At 35.8% G+C, this 23,834-nt stretch overlaps 1 protein-coding gene across 1 annotated transcript in view; it reads right to left on the reverse strand.

Moving 5' to 3' along the window:
- Window positions 1–6,909, reverse strand: part of trh (trachealess) — a 59,034-nt gene extending 52,125 nt beyond the window's left edge. Inside the window, exon 1 of the mRNA XM_067790868.1 lies at window positions 5,488–6,909. Within this exon, the coding sequence (XP_067646969.1) occupies window positions 5,488–5,732 (245 nt within the window). The 5' untranslated portion in view covers window positions 5,733–6,909. The remainder of the gene's footprint in view (window positions 1–5,487) is intronic.
- Window positions 6,910–23,834: the final 16,925 nt, after the last annotated feature.

Consider the following 23,834-nt stretch of genomic DNA (forward strand, 5'->3'; position numbering starts at 1 on the left):
GAGCCGAATATCTTTGTGCAGTTACAAACCTAATATTATATTTATACTGACCCCAAATGCGTATTTCAATTGACAAATCGGTTACTCCAGCTGCACTCGCATTTCCCCTAACATTTCAATTGAAAATTATTTTTTTTTTGTAAAAAAAATAAAAATTGAGCTAAAGAAAACTTAAGAAAAAACGAAAGACAAAACACAGGCACTACGGCCGGTCTTCAAGCAAAAAATGCATCTACAGCTTTGTTGCGATTCTGTGCAACTATAATTTTTTGTGTACAGTCAAAAAAATTTACGAAAATTAAAATTTTTGAAATACATAATTACCAAAAATATCAACAAACATTAACATTTTTCCTACAGGGCGAATTCAGGGGCCCTTTATCTATCTATCTGTGAGTTTTAAATTGTACAAATGATATTGTGTAAACTTTGAAATTCTGATTCTGTAAAGCAAAACTGTGATCAAGAAAACTCGCTGATAAAACCTTCGTGAGTTTTCTTGACAGCCAGTGTATGTGACATTCAAAATTCATACGCACTGTTGCAGAATAACTTTTTTTCTTTTCACGGCGATTGATAAACATTTTCTCACTGACACATGACTTTTATATTCAGCGCTCATTCAGCAAAACAATATGCACAATACTTTACAGAATAGCATGAAAGTTTTAAGTGTAAATTTTGTGTGCAAATGAGTTTTTAATAAATGTAAATTTTTCAGTTTTTCACAGTTAGGGAATTGACCCCCAGTACCAGGTGTTGTTATCCCAATAGCTATATCTTGATTTTATATGCTTTGTTTTGGAGAATAAAAAATGACCATAGTTTCAATGCGTTTAGTAATATTGGATCGCATTTGCTTCTCAATTTTCTTCAAATTCGACGAAATGCGCGGTATTTGAATGAGAATTTGTGTTGGGAAATGCTTCGCATTTCAAAATTTTAGGGGCGTTTGATGTATTTGCTTAAGTGTAAATGTAGTTTTAGCTCTTACTAAAGTTCTTTTCTAAAACCCACACATTGTATTGAAGAAAGGATTACCCCATTTTTTGAAATTCGTCGAAGGTAAATTTTGAATCAGAAGATAACTGTTAAATTTTTACCAAATTGGCAAATCTTGCAATCGATTTTTGAGTAACTTCTAGGTAGCGCATATTGAAAAAAAAAAACTTCCGAACTTTCAAATTTTTCGGTTGAGCTTTTAATAACTACAATATTAATGAAAAAACTCGTCTAGATAGGGCAGCGATCGAGATATTTAGAGATCTTTCTGTTGTATTTTATGTTGCTTCCGATCAGGCTAAATATGAGAAATTTGAAATGTTTTGCAAAAGCCAAAAGAATGCAATACCACAAAAACTTCTATTAGAAGAGGAGGCACACGGATCGAGGTATTTAAAAAAATAGTACAAAAGGGGAGGGGAATATTGCCATAAATTTTTGTGAAACTAATCATTGAGCTACAGACTTAAAACTTCACACATACTTCGGAGCGCCAAGGCAATGCAACAAAAGGGTGAATGAATAAGAGATAAAACAATATTTAGCACTTCTTTATACAAATAGATCAAACCAAATAAGTAACAAATAAATAAATAAACGTAGACATGATAGATATTTGATTTATTTACAGACGTTTTCAGATTATATGGACTTAATGTAATTGTTCGCCTAAGTTCGGTAATTGCGCTCTACGCTTATAGTTTTGTTTCTGATAAATTATCTACCATAGGTATTTTGCAAAATCTTAAAACCCAGATTTATCAACATTATGCCTGTGTTAAAGAACAAATTTTCCATTTACATTATGAAGCGTTTTTGTTTTATGTTGCTTATCCGCCATGGCGCTCCCTACCAATCGGCAGTGAAAAAAGCATACCAAAGTGAATTTTTCTTTTATTATTATCGTTTAATGTAAGACATTTCTAATTAAAAACAAAAATGCACATTCTGGAACTTTTTCGTACAGACAAAAAAAGCTTCAAAGGTCCTCATTGTTCCCTCGCCTGCTAAAAAAATATGCAAAGCCAACAACGCTTTTCATCGTTTTTTGTATCGTTTTGCAGATTTGGTTACTAATTAATATTCGGGGTACGCCAAAAGCCAAAACTTAACACTTGGCTTGAGTCGTAGGAATTATGTTATTTAAAACCAATGAAATGGTTTTTTCTTATAACTAATATTGTTTGGGAGAGCTACGAGATGATTTAATTTTTCTCGAACTTGATTTGCACAGTTGGGACTTTATTCTGTAACTCGAAAAAAATTTATTTAGTTTGAGAGCATTCGAAACGCATTTCCTTTCCAATCGAATTACACAACAAGACCCTTAATCCAATTTTATCAAACAGAAAAAAAGGAAATTAAAGTTGTTTACCTAAAAATCCATATAATTGAAAAATTGCAATGTGGTTCCTAAAATAATAAAAGCCAATCAAATAATGTGTATTAAATATGGTTTCTAAGTGTTTTGTGAAAACCAGAGGAGGTTCGATAATACCAAAGTGATAAGTTGAACAAGGGCATTCCCTCCGAGACCCTCCTTGCTTATAAAATTACTATATACGTATGTATAAATGACTGTTGGGTGAACGTTCCCGAGATGGTCGGACTAGTACCTTAATGGTGTTTTGTTACCGGAACGTACCGGATCTATATTCGGCAAAGGACCATCAACATCTATAGCACTCCCCAAAACCTTCGGGGAGTGTCCTTGTCGTTAATACAACAACAACAACACTGCTGGATTAACAATCTATTATACACATATGGCTATATTTATTTACTAATGTGCAAAAATGATCTCAACTGGGAGCTCCTCTTCCGACGTTCCAATTTTTTTGCATTTGTCCTTTTTATTGAAACTAAGCACTGTGGTGAGGTATTTCATTTTGTAAATGGTGGTTAAAATGTTGATAGCTACATATAAGTTTTCGCACGAATATAGTGGATAAGGAATTCATGGCCGTGACAGTTAAAAAATTAAATTATTTACTTTTTTTTTAATTTTCTTAATTTTTAAGGAAATTATTCCTATAATCAAGGAGAAAAATAGTTTAAATTTTTAAGAAAATTACTGGTTTAGATTTAGGGAAGGATTTGTATGACGAAATATCTTATACCATTTTTCCTAATTTTAATATGTATATATTTTCCTCATTTTTGGAAAATTTTGTTTTGAGTGTAACCATAACTGATTACTGAAAATTTCAATTAACTACATTTCAAATTACTACATGTGTGGATTAATAATATTCTTATGATGAACCGAAAAGCAAATTAATAGATTTTGTACTTGTCACAGTTTGAATAAAGTTATTCGTAAAATTCTTGCAAATATGAAAAATACTTTACCTATTAGCGAACGGCTGTCATTTCTCCAATAACTATTTATGCTTTCTCTTTCCCTAGAAAGACCCTTGCCTCATTCTCCCAATTTGGCAGTGCATTTAAAACTGGTAATCAAGTAGACGTTGTTTACACCGATTTCGCAAAGGCGTTTGACACTGTTTCTCATAACCTATTATTGCGTAAGCTAGAATTGATGGGTTTCCATTCTAAATTTTTGTACTGGATTAGATCATATCTCTCCAATAGAATTTCTTTTGTTGAAATAGAGAATATCAAGTCTTATTCCTTTGAAGCCACTTCTGGCGTTCCACAAGGAAGTATCTTGGACCAATTCTCTTTCTTCTTTTTATTAATGATATAGGTACCTGTTTCAGGAACTCACAGTATCTGCTTTACGCAGATGATTTGAAAGTTTTCAAAACCATTGCGAGCGTGTCAGACGTAATTCTTTTACAAAATGATCTTAATAATCTAACTAGTTGGAGCATTAAGAACAACCTACGACTGAATATAAAGAAGTGCTTCCATATGAAACTTTCGAAAAACCTTTATACAATTGAGTCCACGTATCTATACCTACATCGTATTAATATCCTTCCACATCAAAGTAATCAGGGCTAACTATTTTAATTATGACCCTATTTCAAGGGCACTCGCATAGTTTAACAAGATTTTCTCTACTCTTGATCTAGACTTCGCACTCCCGAGATCATGTTTTGTTAATAAAGTTGAATCATATTATACTTAATCTTCATATATTAGAATATATGTCTTTGTAAACATTAATTTAGATTTGCTAGTCTGTAAGATTTTTGTAATCATAGACTTAATAAAGTGAATTGAATCGAATTCAATTAAACTATTTTTACTTTATGTTTTTATTTTCTTGATTACACATTTTTAAAATTACTCAAGCAACTCCTTTATTCTCACTTATCAAATATTCGATTTATCGAAGAAAGGCACAGCCGTTATTTAAGAAAGTATCTTCCTTGTAGTAATTCTCATTCATTCGACAACTTTTTTCTTATTTTATGAAACTGCAACGTTGGGAAAAACAAACAGATTCTGAAAACCGAAAATTTTGATGTGAAAAGAAATAAAATTATTATTGTAACTTGGTTAGCTGGCATACGATTTTTAAAATCGATGTGGCGTTATTTTGGTCTTGATAAGTTTAGTAATTTCTTTCAATGTGTAAGTTTGGAAAAAAAATTTACGGTTTAGAATATTGAAACATTTTTCCGAAACCCTCTCAACATAGACACCAAGCTACGAGTATTTCAATTTACCACACCGTAAAGTCTTCTCACAATATAATGCAACACATCAAATTAAAAGAAGTTTTAGAAAAACGAATTAATAATCTAAAAACTTTCATCCCTCTGCGCCGTTCGCTGTTTTCTTTTATGAATTCAACTTGTAATGCCTGAGTTCACCTTTAATAAGTTCCTTTGTTAAGTAAAAAAAAAAAAACAACAATGACCTTATCTTTCAGATGTTTTGTTCTAATTGAATTGTTTTGGTTTACTCATCGAATGCAATTTTTTTCTTCCACGCTCAGTTCGATTCTCACCCTTTTGTTTATAAAATTGGCATAAGTATATTAGGATTTAATTCTCTGGTTTGGTTTACACTTTTGAATTAAACTCAATCAACGATGAAAGAAGATTAGATTGACGAATTTATCAAGATTATGTTGTAATGTTTTTTTATGTGGTAGGTATTTTGAAGGTATGTTTAAGTATGTTTGTAATTCATTGGAACCATTTTAGTACAATAGCATATTATTCCTTTATGATAATATTAGTATTATTGATGAAGGTGTAAAACCGCATATCCAGTGTTTTCAATGCACCATAAAAGAGATCAAACTTTTTAATACAAATATATGTACATAAGTATTTCGGTATTTAATATTACGGATATTCTTTAAAATTTCTTCCAACACAATTCATACTTTAAATAAGCATAAACCAATTGGTTTTAGTAGGGGTAGGGTCGCGATGTTTTTTGCACAAGTGTTGCACTCGGATTTGCACTTTTACTAACAATTTGATGATAATTAAACACTTAAACTAAAGATCAAGTTGAAATTTGTATAAAAAACTTTTGTGAATTTTGCATAAAACTAACCCTGGTTCTAATGGCTGTTGTGGACCATGCAACCCCGGTCCGGATTGATGTTGATTGGGCATTTTCCCATATGGCATAGCACACAGATCCTGCGTTGGCACCAACCATGAGTGTGCAAAGGGTCCTGCTCCCATGCCCGGCATACCCAGCGAACCCATACTTGCCATATGATTACCAGGATGAGTGGGATTGGGTTGCCGCTGGTAGCCGGCATAATCCATAGCAACTGCTTGATATGGCAACATTGTTATTGACTGCTCCTTTTTAATTTTATATTTCGAAATTTGAAAAAATAATTACCAATACTTCATTATATATATATTTTTTTTATAATTTTTTATCAACTTTTTTTAATTGGCACTGAGAATTATCAAAAGATTTTAGCAAACAATTTTTGATTTAATTTTTTGTGCATTTTTCACTTTGAAGATAATTTTGTTTTTTATTTCACATTCAATTGCACTTTCTTAGTCCATTTGTATGTATGAGTGTATGCACTTGTGAGTGTGATAATTATTTAGCACCACAGTATTTAAAAATTTGTTTTTGTTATTCGAGGCTTCAGCTATTATCGATTTCGTATGTTAGGATTATCCCCACTATCACACAGCACCCACACTAAACATACAGAGTATCGATTTTCAAAACCGGCTAAGTTTTCAATTTTCATTTTATTTTTAAGCTTAAGCTAGGATGGCGACTCGTTGCAATGAGGAAAAGTGAAACATGCAAGGGTTAGCGAATGACATTTAGTTGTGGCCTTCCGGTTGGCACTTGCAATTTACTGTCTACCGAATACAGCAAATTCAGATTAGTTATTCCAATCGAATCCTCCGCGTCCGAGTATGGCCCGTACGCGACGTGCGTTTAGATGAATTAGAGCTTTTATTGACCGCGTGTCGAATGGGCAACGTCAAGTGCACGTCTCAATGTATTTTTGTACGTTTCGCGCTTACTAAATGGCATCACGTTGCGGTATGTGCCATGTCAATATTCGTAATAATATCAGATATCTATTGTGGGCGCAGGCAGCTAGGCAACACCGAGTCCAGAGTGAGTGTGGCGAAACCAATGTAGGGATGCTCACGCGTGAGCATTGAACAACGAATGTGATCTGGCTAACAATTGTGTCCAACAGTTACACGTAGCTGTCGATTATTACTCTCCTTGGTAGGTATGAGGTTGATTATGGAATCATCACCCGCCACCGCCAACACCAACCAGCACCACTCAATCAACCGTAGCTCCCGATGATTTTGTTTACGGTCAAACTGTTGATAACGGTTGTAAAAGAAAGTTTTGCGAACTGCCACAGAGAATTGTTAGTGTGCAAGCTGATTCAATACCGAAACGATAAAAAGGAAGTGCACGAGCACGCAATACGACTTTGGCGACTCTATACAAAACACAATGCGTCCGAAGTTGACGACGAGTACGTGCAGAATAATTCAACGACACATTCACGTTCAAAATAAAACCAAAAGGCACGAAAATCTGGCAATGCCTAAGGAGGTTAAACAACAAACAGACATACCTACATACCTACATTCAAATGTATGCTCACGCATTAATATCTATCTATGTATGTATGTATTGAGCTATGCAGTGGAATACAGGAAGGTGTGTAATATCTACCAGTGATATGGGGCAAAATAGAGTACATTGAAATAGAGAGCAGAGCACACAGCTCAGAGCGTATCAAACGAAATAGTCATTGTCTGTTTATCATGGAAAAGCCGAGCGTAGCATTTTTGGGGTTGAAATAGAGGTTTTTTGGCCCTGTGGTGTGGCTTATTCGTGGAGGCAATCATTTTCCCTCTTTGTCTACATTGTGGCGTAAATAAGTTAATTTTGTAGTTTATTTTATTTTAAGAATGTCACTCAAGGCATATTTTTAATATATCATAGATACCAACGTTTATAAGGAGCGACTAGCAATTTAAATGAAAAATGCGAAAATAGTATTAACAATAACAACTACATAAGCGCTTGAATTAAACAAGGTCGAAATAAATTCGCAATAGGCAGGCCTTTAATTCGGAGCGTTGGTTGACATTCATTTTCAGTGCTTGCAAATACAGTCGAAATTTTTTTCACCCTAACTTTGTTATTTTTTAAGTTGAAAGAATTTCGGCCTTGAATAGCTTTATATTGCATTCTCATGAGTTTTTGAGTTCTGAAGTCGTTTTTATGTGCTTTGTCTGCTACACCGGTTGTAGTCCCCTAAAGTATGATTCTCGGTTTAACAAACTGTTACATGGCGTAACTGTTCTAAAAATGTGATGCCAAATAACCAATTTAGAATAAAAAGTTTAAACTATATGTACAAGGACCCAGAATAAGATATATCTGTAAGACCCTATGGACAAATGATTTCAAGTTAGAAGGCAGCTTTTTTTTTTTTGTACACACTTAGTCTAGAGTTCATGGATATGTGTTTTGGAGCGACAAGTTTGCATTAGGTTCGGTAGGGATGCTGTTAGTTTGTTTCTGTGCTCTTGTCCTTCAAAATGGGGTTGCAAGCTACTATTTTGGAAAAGGAGAAAAATGTTCCAATCTCTCCAATTGTTTTGGCATCTATGCATATAAAAACATGTATCCGTATATATATATATATGTATCTGGAAGCATGTAGATGTTCTTTCTTCATTGTATGCGTAAAAGCTTTCTAAGAGGAAAACAAAACATTAAATAGCTAAACGTTAGTACCTAAAGATTCTTTTTGTTTTACAAAACACATGTTCATACAAATAAACATACGTGACATGTATATATGTATGATACATACTATGCGTGTGGCTATGTATCCAATTTTACAAATCCAAAGTTGCGCATGGGTTCGAATGGATCTGAATCAGTGTGTGGGTGATGTCGTGCACCTGACTAGCTGTTCGGTCATGTACATGTTGTACCAGTAGCATTTTAAGCAGCTGCACGCTCTGTTCGTCATTCCCATTTGAAGAAGTTCCACGTTCGTGCTATTGTTTCCTCTCAAATGCCACCTCCTGACTTAACTGAACCACAACATTATCGTGCCAAACTCTTCGCACTAACGGCATAGTGCGCCATATTGCATAGTGTCTCATTTACTTCATACATATTATTTGTTTTTGTATTTGCCGTTGTGGTATTGTAGCGAGTTCGTAAATGGGCGGGACGTGACTGCCGTTGGTTGAACAGACACTGAAGGAATACGAAATGAGCAATACAGCCACATTAATATTATGTACTTATCTACATATATATTTATGTATGTTCAGTTGTTTGAATAGCAGTACATACGTTGTTGCGTAGACTCAGTGTTTTTATATGGTGTATTGTTCATTTAGATATGTACATATTTATACATATGTATGTACATATATACAAATATATAAAAGATTCTCGACTTAGATATAACAGAACGTGAGAAAATACATACATATCTGGAAATGAACATTCATACGTACAGATGTACACATACATACATATATACAGTTAAATTTTCATGAAGTTCATCGTATAGTTTAGTTGCGTTCTATTCTATGATCTATTGGTATGCCTAATTACACACACACACACATAAACATATGCAGTTGCATGCTTACGCTTCCATGAAATGTTTGTTAATCTTGCTATCTCGCTCTGCTTACAACTTAATCGGTCATACCACGCCCGACATTGTCTTTATGTTTATGCTTATATTTATGTTTGTCACTTATAGCTACGTGAGAGCAAACTTTTGTCGCTTTGTAGTTACTCTCAGGTTATGTATGTACCGTAAAATTATTTCAAATGTTGGTGGTCACGCACTACAATTAGTTGGCTTTTTTCCACAATATGCTCGTGGTAGTATTTTTGTTTTAAATATGTGAACAAAAAAAGATTTAAATTTTGTTACCGCCGACTCCTGCTATCCCTTTTTCACTGGCTAATTATTTATGTTGAAATACGCCATGTATCGGTATGCAAACATCGTCAGATATATATCGGTAACTCTACCCGTGCAGTGCAGTTGTATGCAAATGATCGCCTTACACACAGGGAGACCTCTAATAACGGACATCTAAGGGTAGAAAATTTTTTCCAACTTTTGCGGGGAAAATAAAAAAAATATATATACTGACGTTAGTACACGTCTTTTAATAGTCATGACTCATGGCTCTTGACACTTGGGAAACGGCCTTTTTCACTTGAATAAATGTCCCTTATAGGAAAATTAATTTCTGAAAGCATCAGCACTTTTTCCGGATAGCGCTTGTTTTTTAACAACTTCGTGAAGAGTTGTTAGATTGTGGTAATTAAATTCAAACTTATTGATTTTTCTTTTTACATTTTTTAACTTTAAAAATCTTAAACATGGTCGCAACAAAATTTTCAAAAATCTAAGCGAATCTTAAGAGACCAAAATCGATTGGGCTACAAAACTGCATATTCAAAGAAATTCAGTGAACTCAAAATCGATAGTTCGAAATACATATTCGTAAAATTTTCTGAAATTTTCAGGTTTTTCGAATACGTTTTTGAGATTGGTTTGCATGGTTTTAGTTGTTCGCTGCTGTAAAATTAAAATTTCGCGCACTTTCATTACCGGTATGATCTTGGTTAAGTTAAATCCATAGACCAAATTTGGTTTGCTTAAATCTTCCTGTTAACATATACATATAAAGTTGTCCTTACCTTGAGTACTTAACACAACTGGGTATAAAATTAATAAAATTGCTTTGATTTTGTTGCTCAAAGGAAGATCCTTGAGTCAATGCACATTGCAAACGAAAGCGTAATTTAATTAAATCTAGAAATATTTGATCACTGAACTCTCAATTTTAATATGTATCTACTAGGGTGCTCGATTATTCGACTTTTTTCGAAAACCGGGTTTCGGATTAATCGAAAAATGTTAATTAGAAAAATCTGGGTTTAAGTTATCAAATCCGGAGAAAACCGGATAAAACGTTTTTTTAGTACTTGCCCAATAATAAAATTTCCGTTCAGCTAAAAATAAAGGGTTAACATACCAATAGTCAAATCGTTTATTAAAAAAAAAAAAAAAACAAATTCAATGTGTATTTAATACACTTAGGTACAAAGAAGAGAAAATTAATATTAGATATAGAAAATCTACCACTCGTGATTTTCTCAACGCTTTTACGGACGCCCCATCTTCTGCAACATAGCGTGCGAATATTTCCCGTATAGATTCTTTTTTACCTAGAAACTTTGCAAGCGGACCGGTAGGTATGTTTCCTGAAGTGGCTGGTGGGCATTCAATGCCTTTCTGCTGAGCATCATCTTTTCCTATATCAATTTTGTGAACACACTTTATATGGTTGAGCAGCGTTGAAGTTGAGGAACCTTTGCAGCTTAAAATTCTCTGGCAATTCAGGCATTTGACCTTCTCTTTTTCTTTGCGCCTAAAGGGCCAATTAAACTTCCTTAACCCTAACGCCATATCCATATCCATAACCATCTCCAATGTGAACGATTAATGGTGCCTTAACCTAAAAATCGTGAAAATTTCATAAAAATGAGGAAAACGCAAAAAATTACAAACATATTCCACAAAAAATAAGTCTGTTAGTCATAACGTATCCAAAGCAATGAATAAAATCTACAAAAAGTTATTAAATTCACCAACTCAAATATTTTTAGGTTATGGAAATGGCGAGAAACCAAAAGCCAATTGGTTGGCTATGGTATGGTTATGGCTTTAGCGTTATGGTACGGCACCATTAATCGATTATATTGATTTCCATAAGGTTGGTTCGATCAGCTGTTTTATCTGGTTATGGATAAGTGACCATTAATTGGCTCTTAAAATATCGCCACACTCTTGAAGACATATGCTAAAAATTATTATTACGTATTACAAATAATTAAAACAGCTGTTCTTGGTGCGACCATACTAGAGATATACGCCGCCGCCGCCGCCGCCGCCGCCGATTTATTTAACTTATTTATATGTTCACTTTGAATATTTTTTTCAAAAAATTAATAATGAACGACGAACTCAAATAAAATGACCCAAGGCGAACATGTTTTCAAATTGTCCTCAAGTTGTTAAAAAAGCAAAATACCTAAAAAAGGTGCCAATTTTTTTGTAATTTTATTCTGCGATTGGCAGAAAGAATATGCGAAATCAGTGATGCTAAATCCTTTAGCAGGTTCTAGGGGCATAAACACTCCTTTGAAATGTTTCTTACCTCAAACTTAAGTTGAGGATATATATACGTATGAGAAGGGTTTGAAAAACACTTGGGCTTACATTCAAACATCTTTTGTTTATATGCGACACTATACAATAGCGCCTGAAATGTAAATTTTGATTTTCACACTTCATCCTTCGACACCCAAGTCTACCGGTTTGACATTTCCTAAAGTTGGCGGCCCTATCCAAAACTAGTCCCTTGGAGTGAATCACATTGATTATAGCCTATCAACCAAGTTTAAATATCACCTACGCGTTACGGCTGCTTTTACAAATGGGAATACGTAGGCACATATTTACATTTACCAGGTGAGGCTTTGTCCCTCGCAAGAACACTCAAAGTGGTGAAGCAAAAGCTTTCCCAAGACAGTCGAACTAATGACCGTTTGTGCTACTACCCTAACGTAGTGGACAGTCGAACTAGTCTGAAAAGTGAAGCTACGCGGTCATCCTTAATGAGCTCTTACATCATAAGGCCGGAAAACAGCAGTTAACATCTTTCAACTTAAAATCGGTCGACTTTCATTCTAAAATATCGTTTTGATGTAACGAAGACTATTGAAATCAATGTTGTGAACACAAACGTCTGTAAACTTTGATCTACATTAAAAAAATTGTATAAACGGTCCTTATATTTTTTGTATGTATCTTTATTTCTTTTCAGCAGACGCAGCAGTACCAATTCCAAAGACCGGGGTTAGGTTCGAAGCCTCTCTGAAGTAAGCGAACGAGGGACAATCCCTCTGCAAGGAGCTACTCCTGAAAAATTTTCAACGGTGTGCGAAATCTTCAGGCAAAAGCCCCTGATCTTTCCGAAATGGTCAACACGTTGAATTCCTTAAATACATACAAACAAAACCTTTCCTAAATATTATTTTTTAAAGTAAGAACCCGGCATACGGCGGCGCACCGCCCACGCCGCCCCCGCCGGTGTAGAATAGAGTCTACGCCGCCGCCGCCGATAAAGTTATCGGCGTAAACCTCTATACCATACAAACACATAAGCTCATACATATGTGTGTTGTGGTTGCCGCTTCAATAAAAACAAGGTGATAATACAATTGCCCCGCGTTCCAATGGACAGTGATCCAGATCTCGATAAAAATTGAACATGTTGCCATATTTCGATAAACTTTAAAAGGCCTTTATAGTTCTTCTGAAAAACCGAGTAACCGAAGAAGAAAAAACGTGTTATTCGATATTCGAAATTTTAGGATAAGAAAACCGGCCAAAAAATTTATAAAAAACCGGCTTAAAACCGGTTAGAATAAACCGGGTCGATCACCCTAGTATCTACCATTGCAATGCACACATGCATACAAACATACATATGTGAGGAGTTCTTAGAAAATCTGAGGAAAGGATCATATAGAGAAAGTAAGAGGAAACAATAAATAAAAAAAAAAATAGTTGATCCCAGGCATGAGATATTCAATCAACTCCGAGAAGGCTACTGGCACAAGTACAATGTTAATTTACTGTGAGCCATACATATGTATGTAGGTGTATTCAAAAACTATAAACGCAATGTTTCTAATTGAATAGAAGTTGAGAAGCTATTTCAGTTCCATCACGTTGAAGTTTCTCAATTCGAGAACCAGCGAAATTCAAAATCAATTTTAGTTTGACATGGATCTCCGCGGTTATTTGAGATCCAATAGAAAAGAAAAGTTTGTCATTGAGTTCGTAGTCGCTACAGAGCCTAAAAAAATTGATCAAATTTTTCTTCTCCGATTTTCTTTGCTGTTTACATTGAATCCGGGCCCGTATCGTGTTATGCGATCCGTGATCGAAATCTCTGCTAGCTCTGAAATGGTGAATCCCTTGAATTATTTTATTACAATTTCTAGAAATAGTTTTACAGATTCAAAATTATCATTTCATTGAAATTGGTTTTTCATCCGTGATGGTAAAACACGATACGGGCCCAGATCTTAATTTTGAATAACCGGCTTAGTTTGCGACGCAACGGCGAAATTTGCCTGAAGCGGTTAAGGGCCATTTAATAATGAATATGATATTATCCTTTAACCATACTACAAGTAATTATACAAGTCACTCTATTCGGCTTCTACCTAATATTAGGCAGTTGGAGCGTAGTCGCTCTCTCTGCATTCCAGACTCATTATAGCGGGTCCGTAAATAAAGGTATTTTTTTTGATAGATGGTGTAGAGGTAGTGTGCTGGCCTAACTAACCAAATGCCCTCGACTCCGGTGACGGAACAACTAATAGCTTCTCGGCAGTAGCTTGGCAATCACATCAAGTGTATCTCAGCAATGAAAATGTGCCTAGCAGATGCGGTTCGGAGTAAGCATAAAACAAGTTGGTCCGCCAATTTGTAGGAAAAACGAAAAAGCTGCACACCACAAATCGAAGAGAACTTCGCCACTAATCTCCTCGCAGATACATCGCTGCAAAGTATTTTTATTCCTTACCTCCGATTATAACACTACGGACTCATTCAGTCTATGTGAGGTCCTCATAGAGCGGCCAGTTCAACCTAACCTACCTCCGATTATCGTAAATCACCGGCATCTTGCAAACCTCTCTTAGAAATAAAGTGCTCAGCTCTTTCTAAATATTCTCCTACTGTGAACAGGCAACTCAATCGGGGTAACGCAATGTAAGATATTTATGTTGTGCGATTTTTTAAAAACTATGTGTTTTAACGAAACCAACGCCTTATTCCCCTCAAACTTAAGGTGAAGCTAATGTATACCTGTCGAAATGAATACTCACTAAAGACGTAAATGGTGTTCCATATTGTTGTTTCTTTTTCAAACTAAAAAAATGACAGCGTTGTTTTGGTGCATTATTAGCTTATGCGAAACATTTAAAAATCTTCATAATCGCTGACGCACGATATCTATTTTGTTGCTAAAAAAATTTTGTTTGTCAATACCAGTTTTCACTTCTACCGGTATACACAATTAATGTACGCCCTGACCCATTGGACGAGCATCCTTGTTGTGAACTACGCTAGGCAACTAAGCTCTATAAAAAGCTCTTGCTGACTTGCAGCTGCTAAACGAATGGCGAACGGAATAAGACTTCACCGCCTGGAACCCCAGCTTACCAACTATATTTCAATGCTTTTTTCAGGACTTTGATTTAAGTTCAGTAAGTATTTCATTCGCATTGCATTACAGGGCAATCCTCCAAATCTTAACGAGAAAATATATTGGCATTAACTCGAAACTTTCGCATTAATATTGTGACGAATATTAGCAACACTAAGGGATACTATCATCTCTAAGCCGATGCTAAGCAGTGACTTGTATAAACATCTTTAAATCAATCATTATGTCTACCAATATGTTCATACGAGCAGCGGAGAAGAGACGCACAAACACATGCATATATCTTATCTGGGATGCTCACAAAAGAAGGCAATAATTTGTGCAAGTATTACTCACGTATACACGCGCATATGAGAAGCTATAAACGTAGTTGTGGCTGGTGATTTTGTAGCTGATAACTAACTAGTAAATTCTAGAATAGAAAAGCTTACAAGTATGCAGCGAGGAAACCAGACAGTATAAAGACAGCAACAGTAGAGGCACAACAATCAGTTTGGTTTAAGCACGCTATCAGTTGCGAATTATAAGTGTTATTGTGATGTACTTTAATAAAGGCCATTTTTGCATTATTCAATATTGGAGTTATTTATTCAACAGTTTAGTGATTCGAACGTAATCAGAAGATTTCGAATAAGCGGAATTTCAGTAAATTCGTTGCAATATTAATTAAGTTCGCTATATGGACTACCCTTTTTAGTCCTCGTACCACAATTGTGATTGCTACGAGATGCTAGAAATTATTTTATTATGTGTTTGTTTGATTGTGGTTTGTAGGGAAGCGCTGACTGCGACATATGGCCAAAGTTGTTGACAATGCAGAATGTCAGCCGTCAGCCAGTATCGACGCGTCGTCTATGATGTCTGTTCACTTTTAAATAAGCAGTCACAAGATAAATCCAATTAGTCTGATATTTGTACTTTTTCTACTTGTGTTTCGTATTAAAAACTTTGTACCTACTCAGTGTTACTAGTGTTACAACAATTGTACATACTTACATACATATGTGTTGACAACATTGATACTTTGTTGTTGTCATTCATGGCATTGTTAGGCTTAAACGATACGCCAAGAACGGCAGTGCACAAAAGACGTCACCTAAACCGCAAAAGAAGTTGACTGACGCCGCAACAAAATCACGATGGGACAATAATTTTATGATAACAAATTCAGTACAGCGCAATAAAAATCTATACATCAAGCCAAAACGTATGCGCATTAGACTGTTTGAAAAAAAAAAATCGTTTGATTCGGTTTGGTATAAAAAGTTGACCCTTATGCCCACTTTTTTCAGTACTAACAACGTACTTTTTTTATATATAAAATTTTGGAAAACCAAAAAACCTGATAATTGAATAAATAATACACCTAGAATGTTGAAATTTGACATGTGGAATGATATTGAGACTCTTGATAAAAATTTGGAAAACTTTTTTAAAACGGGCGTGGCACCGCCCACTTGTGATAAAATCAATTTTACAAATATTATTAATCAAAAATCGTTAAACCTATCGTAACAAAATTCGGCAGAGAGGTTGCCTTTACTATAAGGAATGCTTTGAAGAAAAATTAACGAAATCGGTTAAGGACCACGCCAAGGACCAAAAGATTTTTAAAAGGGTCGTGGACGAATAAAATAAGCTATAACTTAGCACAAAATAGGTTTGAATCAATGATATTTCACTTATCAAGTTTTATTGTAAGAGGAAATGGGGAGAAATTTTTTTAAACGGGCGGTGCCACGTGTTATGTAGAAAAGCAATTTATCTGACATGAAATGTACAATTGAAGCACACGCTGAGTATATGAGTTACAAACACCTTTACTTGTTTTTTTTTTTTTTTTTTTTGATTTGATTAAATTAAAGAATTTTCGGTCAAAAATTATAACAACGGTGGCCGAAGCGTACTTTTTAGTATTTGTTCTGCAATTGTTTTTTTAATAACAAATTCAAAATTCGAACTTTAGTTTTCCCTGATTTCATTATTTACCCTTTGCTATATTTTGAATAAAGATGGCAATATAAAATCAAATCAAGTCTACTACTGTATGTACATATGTAAGTATTTTTTTTTATAGAAAAATACATTTCCTACAAAAACTGCCCAGATCAATATGGTCGGTGACAAGGGAAAACCGCGCATAACACTTTTGCAAAACTGCGTAAACGATTTTTTGTCAAAATTGGAATACGCTCACCAGAGACTCCTAGTACTAGGCCCTATTCGTTTTTAGAACATTTTCTATGTTTCTGAAGTCAAATGACAAACAACGGCGTTATTGCAAAACCGCGTATAGAGAGTAGCGGTCGTCTTAGTTGGTTAGAAAACTTGCTCTCACGCGTAAATACAGCTCAATTCTTAAAATAAAATTTGATTGTGTAACTGTAAGCATTCTTAATTAAATAATTATTTAGGCTGGGTGAGAGTTTGCCTACATTACTACTTAAATTGAGGAAAAACCTAAATCACTGGAAAGTGTCGGTAAAGTAGTGCAAACATACAAATTTAAACTTTTTTCAGCATACTTTTCGATCTAAATTCAGATGTAAAATTTAAAAACCAAAAAATTTTTTATTTTTTTATTTTGTTTTTATTTGTATATGCATTTTTCAATTACAACAGGTTTTTTCTCTAATACTGGGAAAGCTTTGACACTGCCAAATTTAAAAAACAGGACGCGTTGCTTTTACGAAGTACGAAAAACGGGGAATAATTTTATCCCCTTCAGCAAAAATTGTAGTAGAAAACTACCTTTAATAGTATATTTGTAGTGATACTAAAAAGTTATATTGCTTTGAACATTCTTTCAAAATTTTTTCGAAGAACGCCGAACTTCAGAGTTATACTCAAAAATAAACTATCTCAAAATACGTTTAAAAAATTCCCTTACTTACTTGCTTAATCGGCGCTTAACCGCCAGTCACTTCATCGCTCTTCCAACTGGCCAAGGGAGTTTAAATCGCCGCCCTCTTCCTCTGCTTCCGTAGGCGGGCTCCGATAAAAGTACTTGCTCGCTGGAGCGTCTTTCACTCGCATAACATGGCCTGGCCAGCGTAGCCGCTGCGTTTTTATTCGCTACACTATGTTGATGTCTGCATAAAGCTCGTACTTCTAAAAATGTACGAACCTCTACGCGTTGGCGATGGCGAGTTACGAAGAAGATTTACTTACTATCGCCAACGCGTAGAGGTTCGTAAATTTTTGGAACAACTTTTCTCTCGAACACTCCCAGAGCTAATTTATCTGATGTTGTCATGGTCCATGCTTCTGCACAGGGCCGAATTAACCTACATCATGATCATTAATGTTAAAAAGATCCGAAGAGCTATTTCTGTGCTAGGAAATACACCGGCTAATTGATCTTCCATTGGAATCTTATACAAATGACTAGGTATGAGTTTTTTGTGCATCAGTGTATTTGGAGTTCATGTAACTTTGGAATTGTTTCATTTCAATGAAAAATTCTTCCAAATCTCTATAATAAAAACGAACTAAGTTATTTATAGCTTCGTGGAGGTCTCCATCACTTAGAGAAAAGTTGATGAGAAATGCAAATCACTCGCAAACTTTCATATACACTTTCGCACGTCGTTTGATTTCACTGTGAAGATTGTCGATGATTTCGAGGAAACCTTTTGTCCTAAAATCATCGCGAGGCGGAAATTCTACATCTGGATTTCTGGAGCATTTCCGTCATTAGGTTGGTTTTTTCTACGACGGGTACGTTTTACGATTTCTGTGTAACCTACATCAGGCAATAATTGTTTTGTTTTTTCCTCGAAATCATTGAACTTTTCACGGAATGAAACTAAACTCTCTTCTAACAATCCGTACAAAACCCCACACATTTGCAAATCTGCTTTTTGACTTTGCAATGACTTACTCACTGAATGCATAGCAATCAAAATAGAGTTTCATAAAATCAACATGAAACCAAATTCGAATTTTTGCATTTTATTCGCGATACACGTCGCCTAATAACGAGTATCAATATTTTGTGATTCATCATCAGCAATGATTTCTATAGAGCCTCTAATATGATATCAGATGAATCCTTAACTGCACTCGTCGCATGCGAATGTGCTTCCCAGCGTGTATTTGACAATGTCTTAAAAGCAGGTGCTGAAACTGTTATTTCTTTTATAATATAATTCCTTGCAAAACTATTAATTTTGGACTTTAAATATATTTGGATCAAGATATAAATTATTTTCGGATTTTTTTTTTTTTTAGTCCGATAGAACTAGTTAAACTCGGACTTTTAAAAATTAAAGTCGGGAAATAAAAGTTAAATCCGGACTTTTATTTTTTAAGGCCAAAATAAAAGTTCCGCTTGATAACATAGAAACGGCTTATCCGAAATAAAAAAAAAAATTTAATTTGGATAAGCATAACTTTTATTTCCGGACTTTTATTTTTAACTAGTTCTATCGGACTAAAAAAATAAAAATACAGATTTTACTTTTATATGTGGACTTTTATGGAAAAATTTCGAAAAGTAAAAAGGAGGCATGATTCGACATGATATTGCTATAGGGATAACTGGAACTCAAACATTTTCACCTAGGACAATTTTTTGACCAGGACTTTTTCGACTCCGAAAAAAAAAATTATTATTTTCAGTCCCTGCTTAAAAGTTTTCTCATTGTTTAATTTATTTTTTAATACGCCCCAACGGTAGGTGGAAGCGGAGAAATTATATAATGTCTGCATAATGGCGAAAAAATAGTAGGACCTTCGACCTGGGGAAAGCTATAAACCTTTTTAACACGCTTTTATTAGCTTGGCCTGTATGTAACGGAATCTTTGAGCTTAATTTTCACCGGTTTCTAGAAGTCTAATTAATTTGAAACTTTGCATACGTATCAAAGACCGATGACAATGCATTAATGTGGTGGTGTGGTGACATAAGGTCAACGGCCATAAGGTCAATTGGCCTTATTACCACTTTGAATGGCCATAAGTTTGATTGAAACTTTTTACACGTATCAAGGCTCGATGACAATGCATGGCCATAAGGTCAATTGGCATTATTACCACTTTGAGTGGCCATAAGTTTGATTGAAACTTTGCACACGTATCAAGGCTCGATGACAATGCAATAGTGTGATGATGGGGTGACATAAGGTTAACGGACATAAGGTCAATTGTACTTATGACCACCCCAAATGGCCATAGATATGAAACCTTGCACATAATGCGAAAAACGCATTCCTTTATTAATGATAGAAGTGGATGCATGGCATATCTACGAAAGAGCATACTGGATCCCTTTTTAACACGCTTTTATTAGCGCCTGCATCTATCTATGTATCTATGTATCCATATATGTATGTAACGGAATCTGGAGTGGAGCCTTGAGCCCCTGTAATACAGAGCTCCGAACTCCGTTGCACCTTTTGAAGCATTTTAAGATAGGTACTTTTAGCTAGTGCAGGCCACCAGATCAAGGCACCATAAAGAAGAATCGGGCGCACAATGGCTGTGTAAATCCAGTAGGTCACCTTAAGGGAGAATCCCCAGGAGGTGCCAACTGCCCTCTTGCAGGTGAACAGCTCTGCTGCTGCCTTCTTGGATCGTTCCACTATATGGTCACTCCATAATAGCTTCCTATCCAGAATGACTCCCAAATACTTCACTTGATCGCTAAACGCTAAGAACGTGCCACCAATAAGATTCGGTGCTTTGTACTTCCTCGTGAAGAGGACAAACTCGGTTTTATCCGGGTTGACTTCCAAACCTGTGGCGGGTTGTACTCCTGGAGCAGCTCCAGGATGTCAGCTGGGCCCATTGGCGTCACTGGAACCCAGGCTCTAGTCCTTGGTCGATAGGGGATATCACGCGCCTCCACTACCTTGAGGCGCGGATATAGCACCCCTATCAGCGTGACGGCGGCCCTATAGAGGTTTACCGACCTGGCGTCGTCACAGGCAATTAGCTTGACATTGCCTTGGAACCACCCTGCATTGGTGTAAGATGGCGGTGGACCAGGGTTGTCTTTCTTAACCTTAACTGCCACCGTAGCGAGCGCGGCCTTGATCCACTTCCACTGTTGTTTCGGGATCCTGCCATCTTCGCTGCTCTCGTCTATAATGCCAATGATCTGCCGACTATTGGAAATTTCGGCGAAAGACCGCGTCAAGCCTCCCTGCGTCTTGGCCCTTTTTGGTGCCGTGGGGTTGGATTCATCCATGGACCGCTGGCGTTTCGAGGTTTCATCACTCTCGACTAAAACTTTTAAAATTACTTGAACTAAAAAATTAAAAATACGTAATAGTTTAAAAAAAAACTAAAAAAACACGCTTTTATAGCAAACCGAACTAAAAAATAGAAAATATATTTCAATTAAAAAGAGTTTATATAACAGTAGTAGAAGGTCAAACAATCATTTATAGTTAATCACCTCAAAATAAAATTATAATAAAATTTGAGTTATTAACAGAATAATTTAATTCACAGTAAAAAGCGTGGGGTGCTTGATATTGAATGTTACACTCATTCTATTGGCAACTATCTGAGAGGAAAGATATGAAATGTAGTCAAATGCACCCCACGGTTTTTAATCTGAATTAAATTATTCTGTTAATAACTCAAATTTTATTATAATTTTATTTTGAGGTGATTAACTATAAATGATTGTTTGACCTTCTGCTACTGTTATATAAACTCTTTTTAATTGAAAATTATTTTCTATTTTTTAGTTCGGTTAGCTATAAAAGCGTGTTTTTTAGTTTTTTTAAACTATTATTTTTTATTATTAAATATACTCTCCTTTCACTTCGATACACATCTTTGCACGCTTATACAGTTTGTCAAATGCGTCGGCAATGTCCTTATTAGGAACCTTGTCTAGTTTGTCGGTCGTCTCATTTTGAATGCGGTCAGTTGAGTATTATTTATTTGAGTGAAGTTTATTTTCACTTCTGATTATATTTTTCTTTCACTCTCTGGACATTTATGTTTCTAAGAAAATTTTAGAAGTCTTTTTCATTTTTCGGGGGCCCCCTCAAACCGGGGGCCCAGGCACCTGCCTATCCCGCCTACCTGTTAATCCGGCCCTGCTTCTGCACCAGATAGCAGGACGAGTACTTTAAGTGACTTGTAGAGCATGATTTTCATTTCAATAGAGAGAACTTTACTTTTCAATTGCTTTTCTGGTCAAAAGTAGTAGATATTAATTGGTAAGAGTGATACTTCAATGGATTCCAGAGCTGATGTTGTTGTTTGTGTTAATGTTGGTTCCCAAATAAACGACATCTTTTACTATTTCGAAATTATGGCTGCCAATAGTGGCGTGCTTTCCAAGGCGCGAATGCACTGCCAGCAAGTACTTCGTTTTGTCCTCATTCATCATCAAACCCACCTTTTCCTCTTCTTTTCCAAGTTTGGAGTAAACAGAACTTCCGGCGCGGGTGTTCATACCAATGACATCAATGTCATCAGCGTACGCCAGTAATTGTACGCTTTTACAGAATATTGTTCCAGAGCGGTTAAGTTCTGCAGCTACTATAATTTTATCCAGCATCAAATAAAAAAGTCGCACGATAGAGGGTCACCCTGTCTGAAACTTTGTATAGTTTCGAACGGCTCGGAGAGGCCCTTCCAATTCTGATTGAGCTGATGGTGTTGCTCAACGCCGTTTGGCACAGCCGTATACGTTTTGCGGGGAAACCAAATTCAGACATAGCGGTATGTATGTAGCTCCTTTTCGTGCTGTCGAAGGCTGCCTTAAAATCGACGAAGAAATGCTGTGTGTCAATTGTTTTTCGCGGGCTTTTTTCCAAGATTGGCGCATTGTGAAAATCTGGCGGATAGCAGATTTCTCAGGTCTGAAGCCGTACTGATAAGGTCTAATCAGCCGATTCACGGTGGGCTTCAATCCTAGTTCTGGTATAGGGGGAAATGCGGACTTTTTGAAAAATCTTTTGAGATAGGGCAATTTCGAACCGCAGCCGACATAGGATACTTCACTCAGCAGCGAACTCCCAAAAAATTGCTTAATGTCTTAGAACTTTATATTCCGGCCTTGACATAAGATTTAACTTATGCACTACACAGAAATTATTTACCTATTTATTCTGAAACTTGGAAAAGTTCTTTTCCGTTTAAGTATTCATGTAATCGTTCCGGATAAATATCGTGTTTGCTTCTCAAGACGCGTGGGTACTGGCAGGTCTTGGTTTGTATGGCAATATTTTGTAGAATACGGTGGCGAGTAACCCAAATGGCGCCGCTGATGGTAGTAGTATAATATGTGGTTCATTGTGGAACAAATGTGAGATACAGCCAGCCGGATGGGCTCAGTGATAAAAATGAGTTATTTATGATGGGCCTGAACTTTTCCCATTTTAGAATGGAAAACATGAGGTGATGGACAAACGTTCTTCTTCATAATATTATGCTCCGAGACGGCAGTGCAAAAAAGTCTTATTACTGAACTGACACATATTGCATTGTAAATTTCATCGCTCTATCCGTCTTTGGTAATGAATTATCGCACTTTTTCGCTTTTTCGAAATTTTCGATATCGAAAAAGTGATAGTCCGATTTCGTTCATTTTAAATAGCGATATGAGATGAGTGCCCAGGAAGGAACCTACATACCAAATTTCATTAAGATGACTCAAAATTTACTCAAGTTATCGCGTTTACGGACAGACGGACGGACGGACATCGCTGAATTAATTTCTCTTTTCGCCCAGATCATTATGATATATAGAAAGAAGTCTATATCTTTCTCGATTAGTTTATGCCGTTACGGGGTACCGTTATGCGAACAAAAATTAATATACTCTGTGAGCTCTGCTCACCTGAGTATAATAAATACAAGGCGCGGTATACTTGCGAAGAGAGTTAGGCCGACCTCCTCTTCCAATTTGAGTCGTGCTCCTTTTTAATTTTTCCCTCAAATTGGCGGGATGGTTTTAGGCCGACTCCGAACGTCATCTGCAAGGAAGATGATGTTTCACTGAGAAGCTTTCCATTGCAGAAATTCACTCGGCGTGTTTGACAATCTTGCAATGCGCGGCTTTTCATTTCCACCGAAGATATGTATTCAGTCTGTTTGTTCAAAAGGTAT

The sequence above is a fragment of the Eurosta solidaginis genome, chromosome 5 (assembly GCF_040869045.1).
Source record: "Eurosta solidaginis isolate ZX-2024a chromosome 5, ASM4086904v1, whole genome shotgun sequence".
Classification (NCBI taxonomy): Eukaryota; Metazoa; Arthropoda; class Insecta; order Diptera; family Tephritidae; genus Eurosta; species Eurosta solidaginis.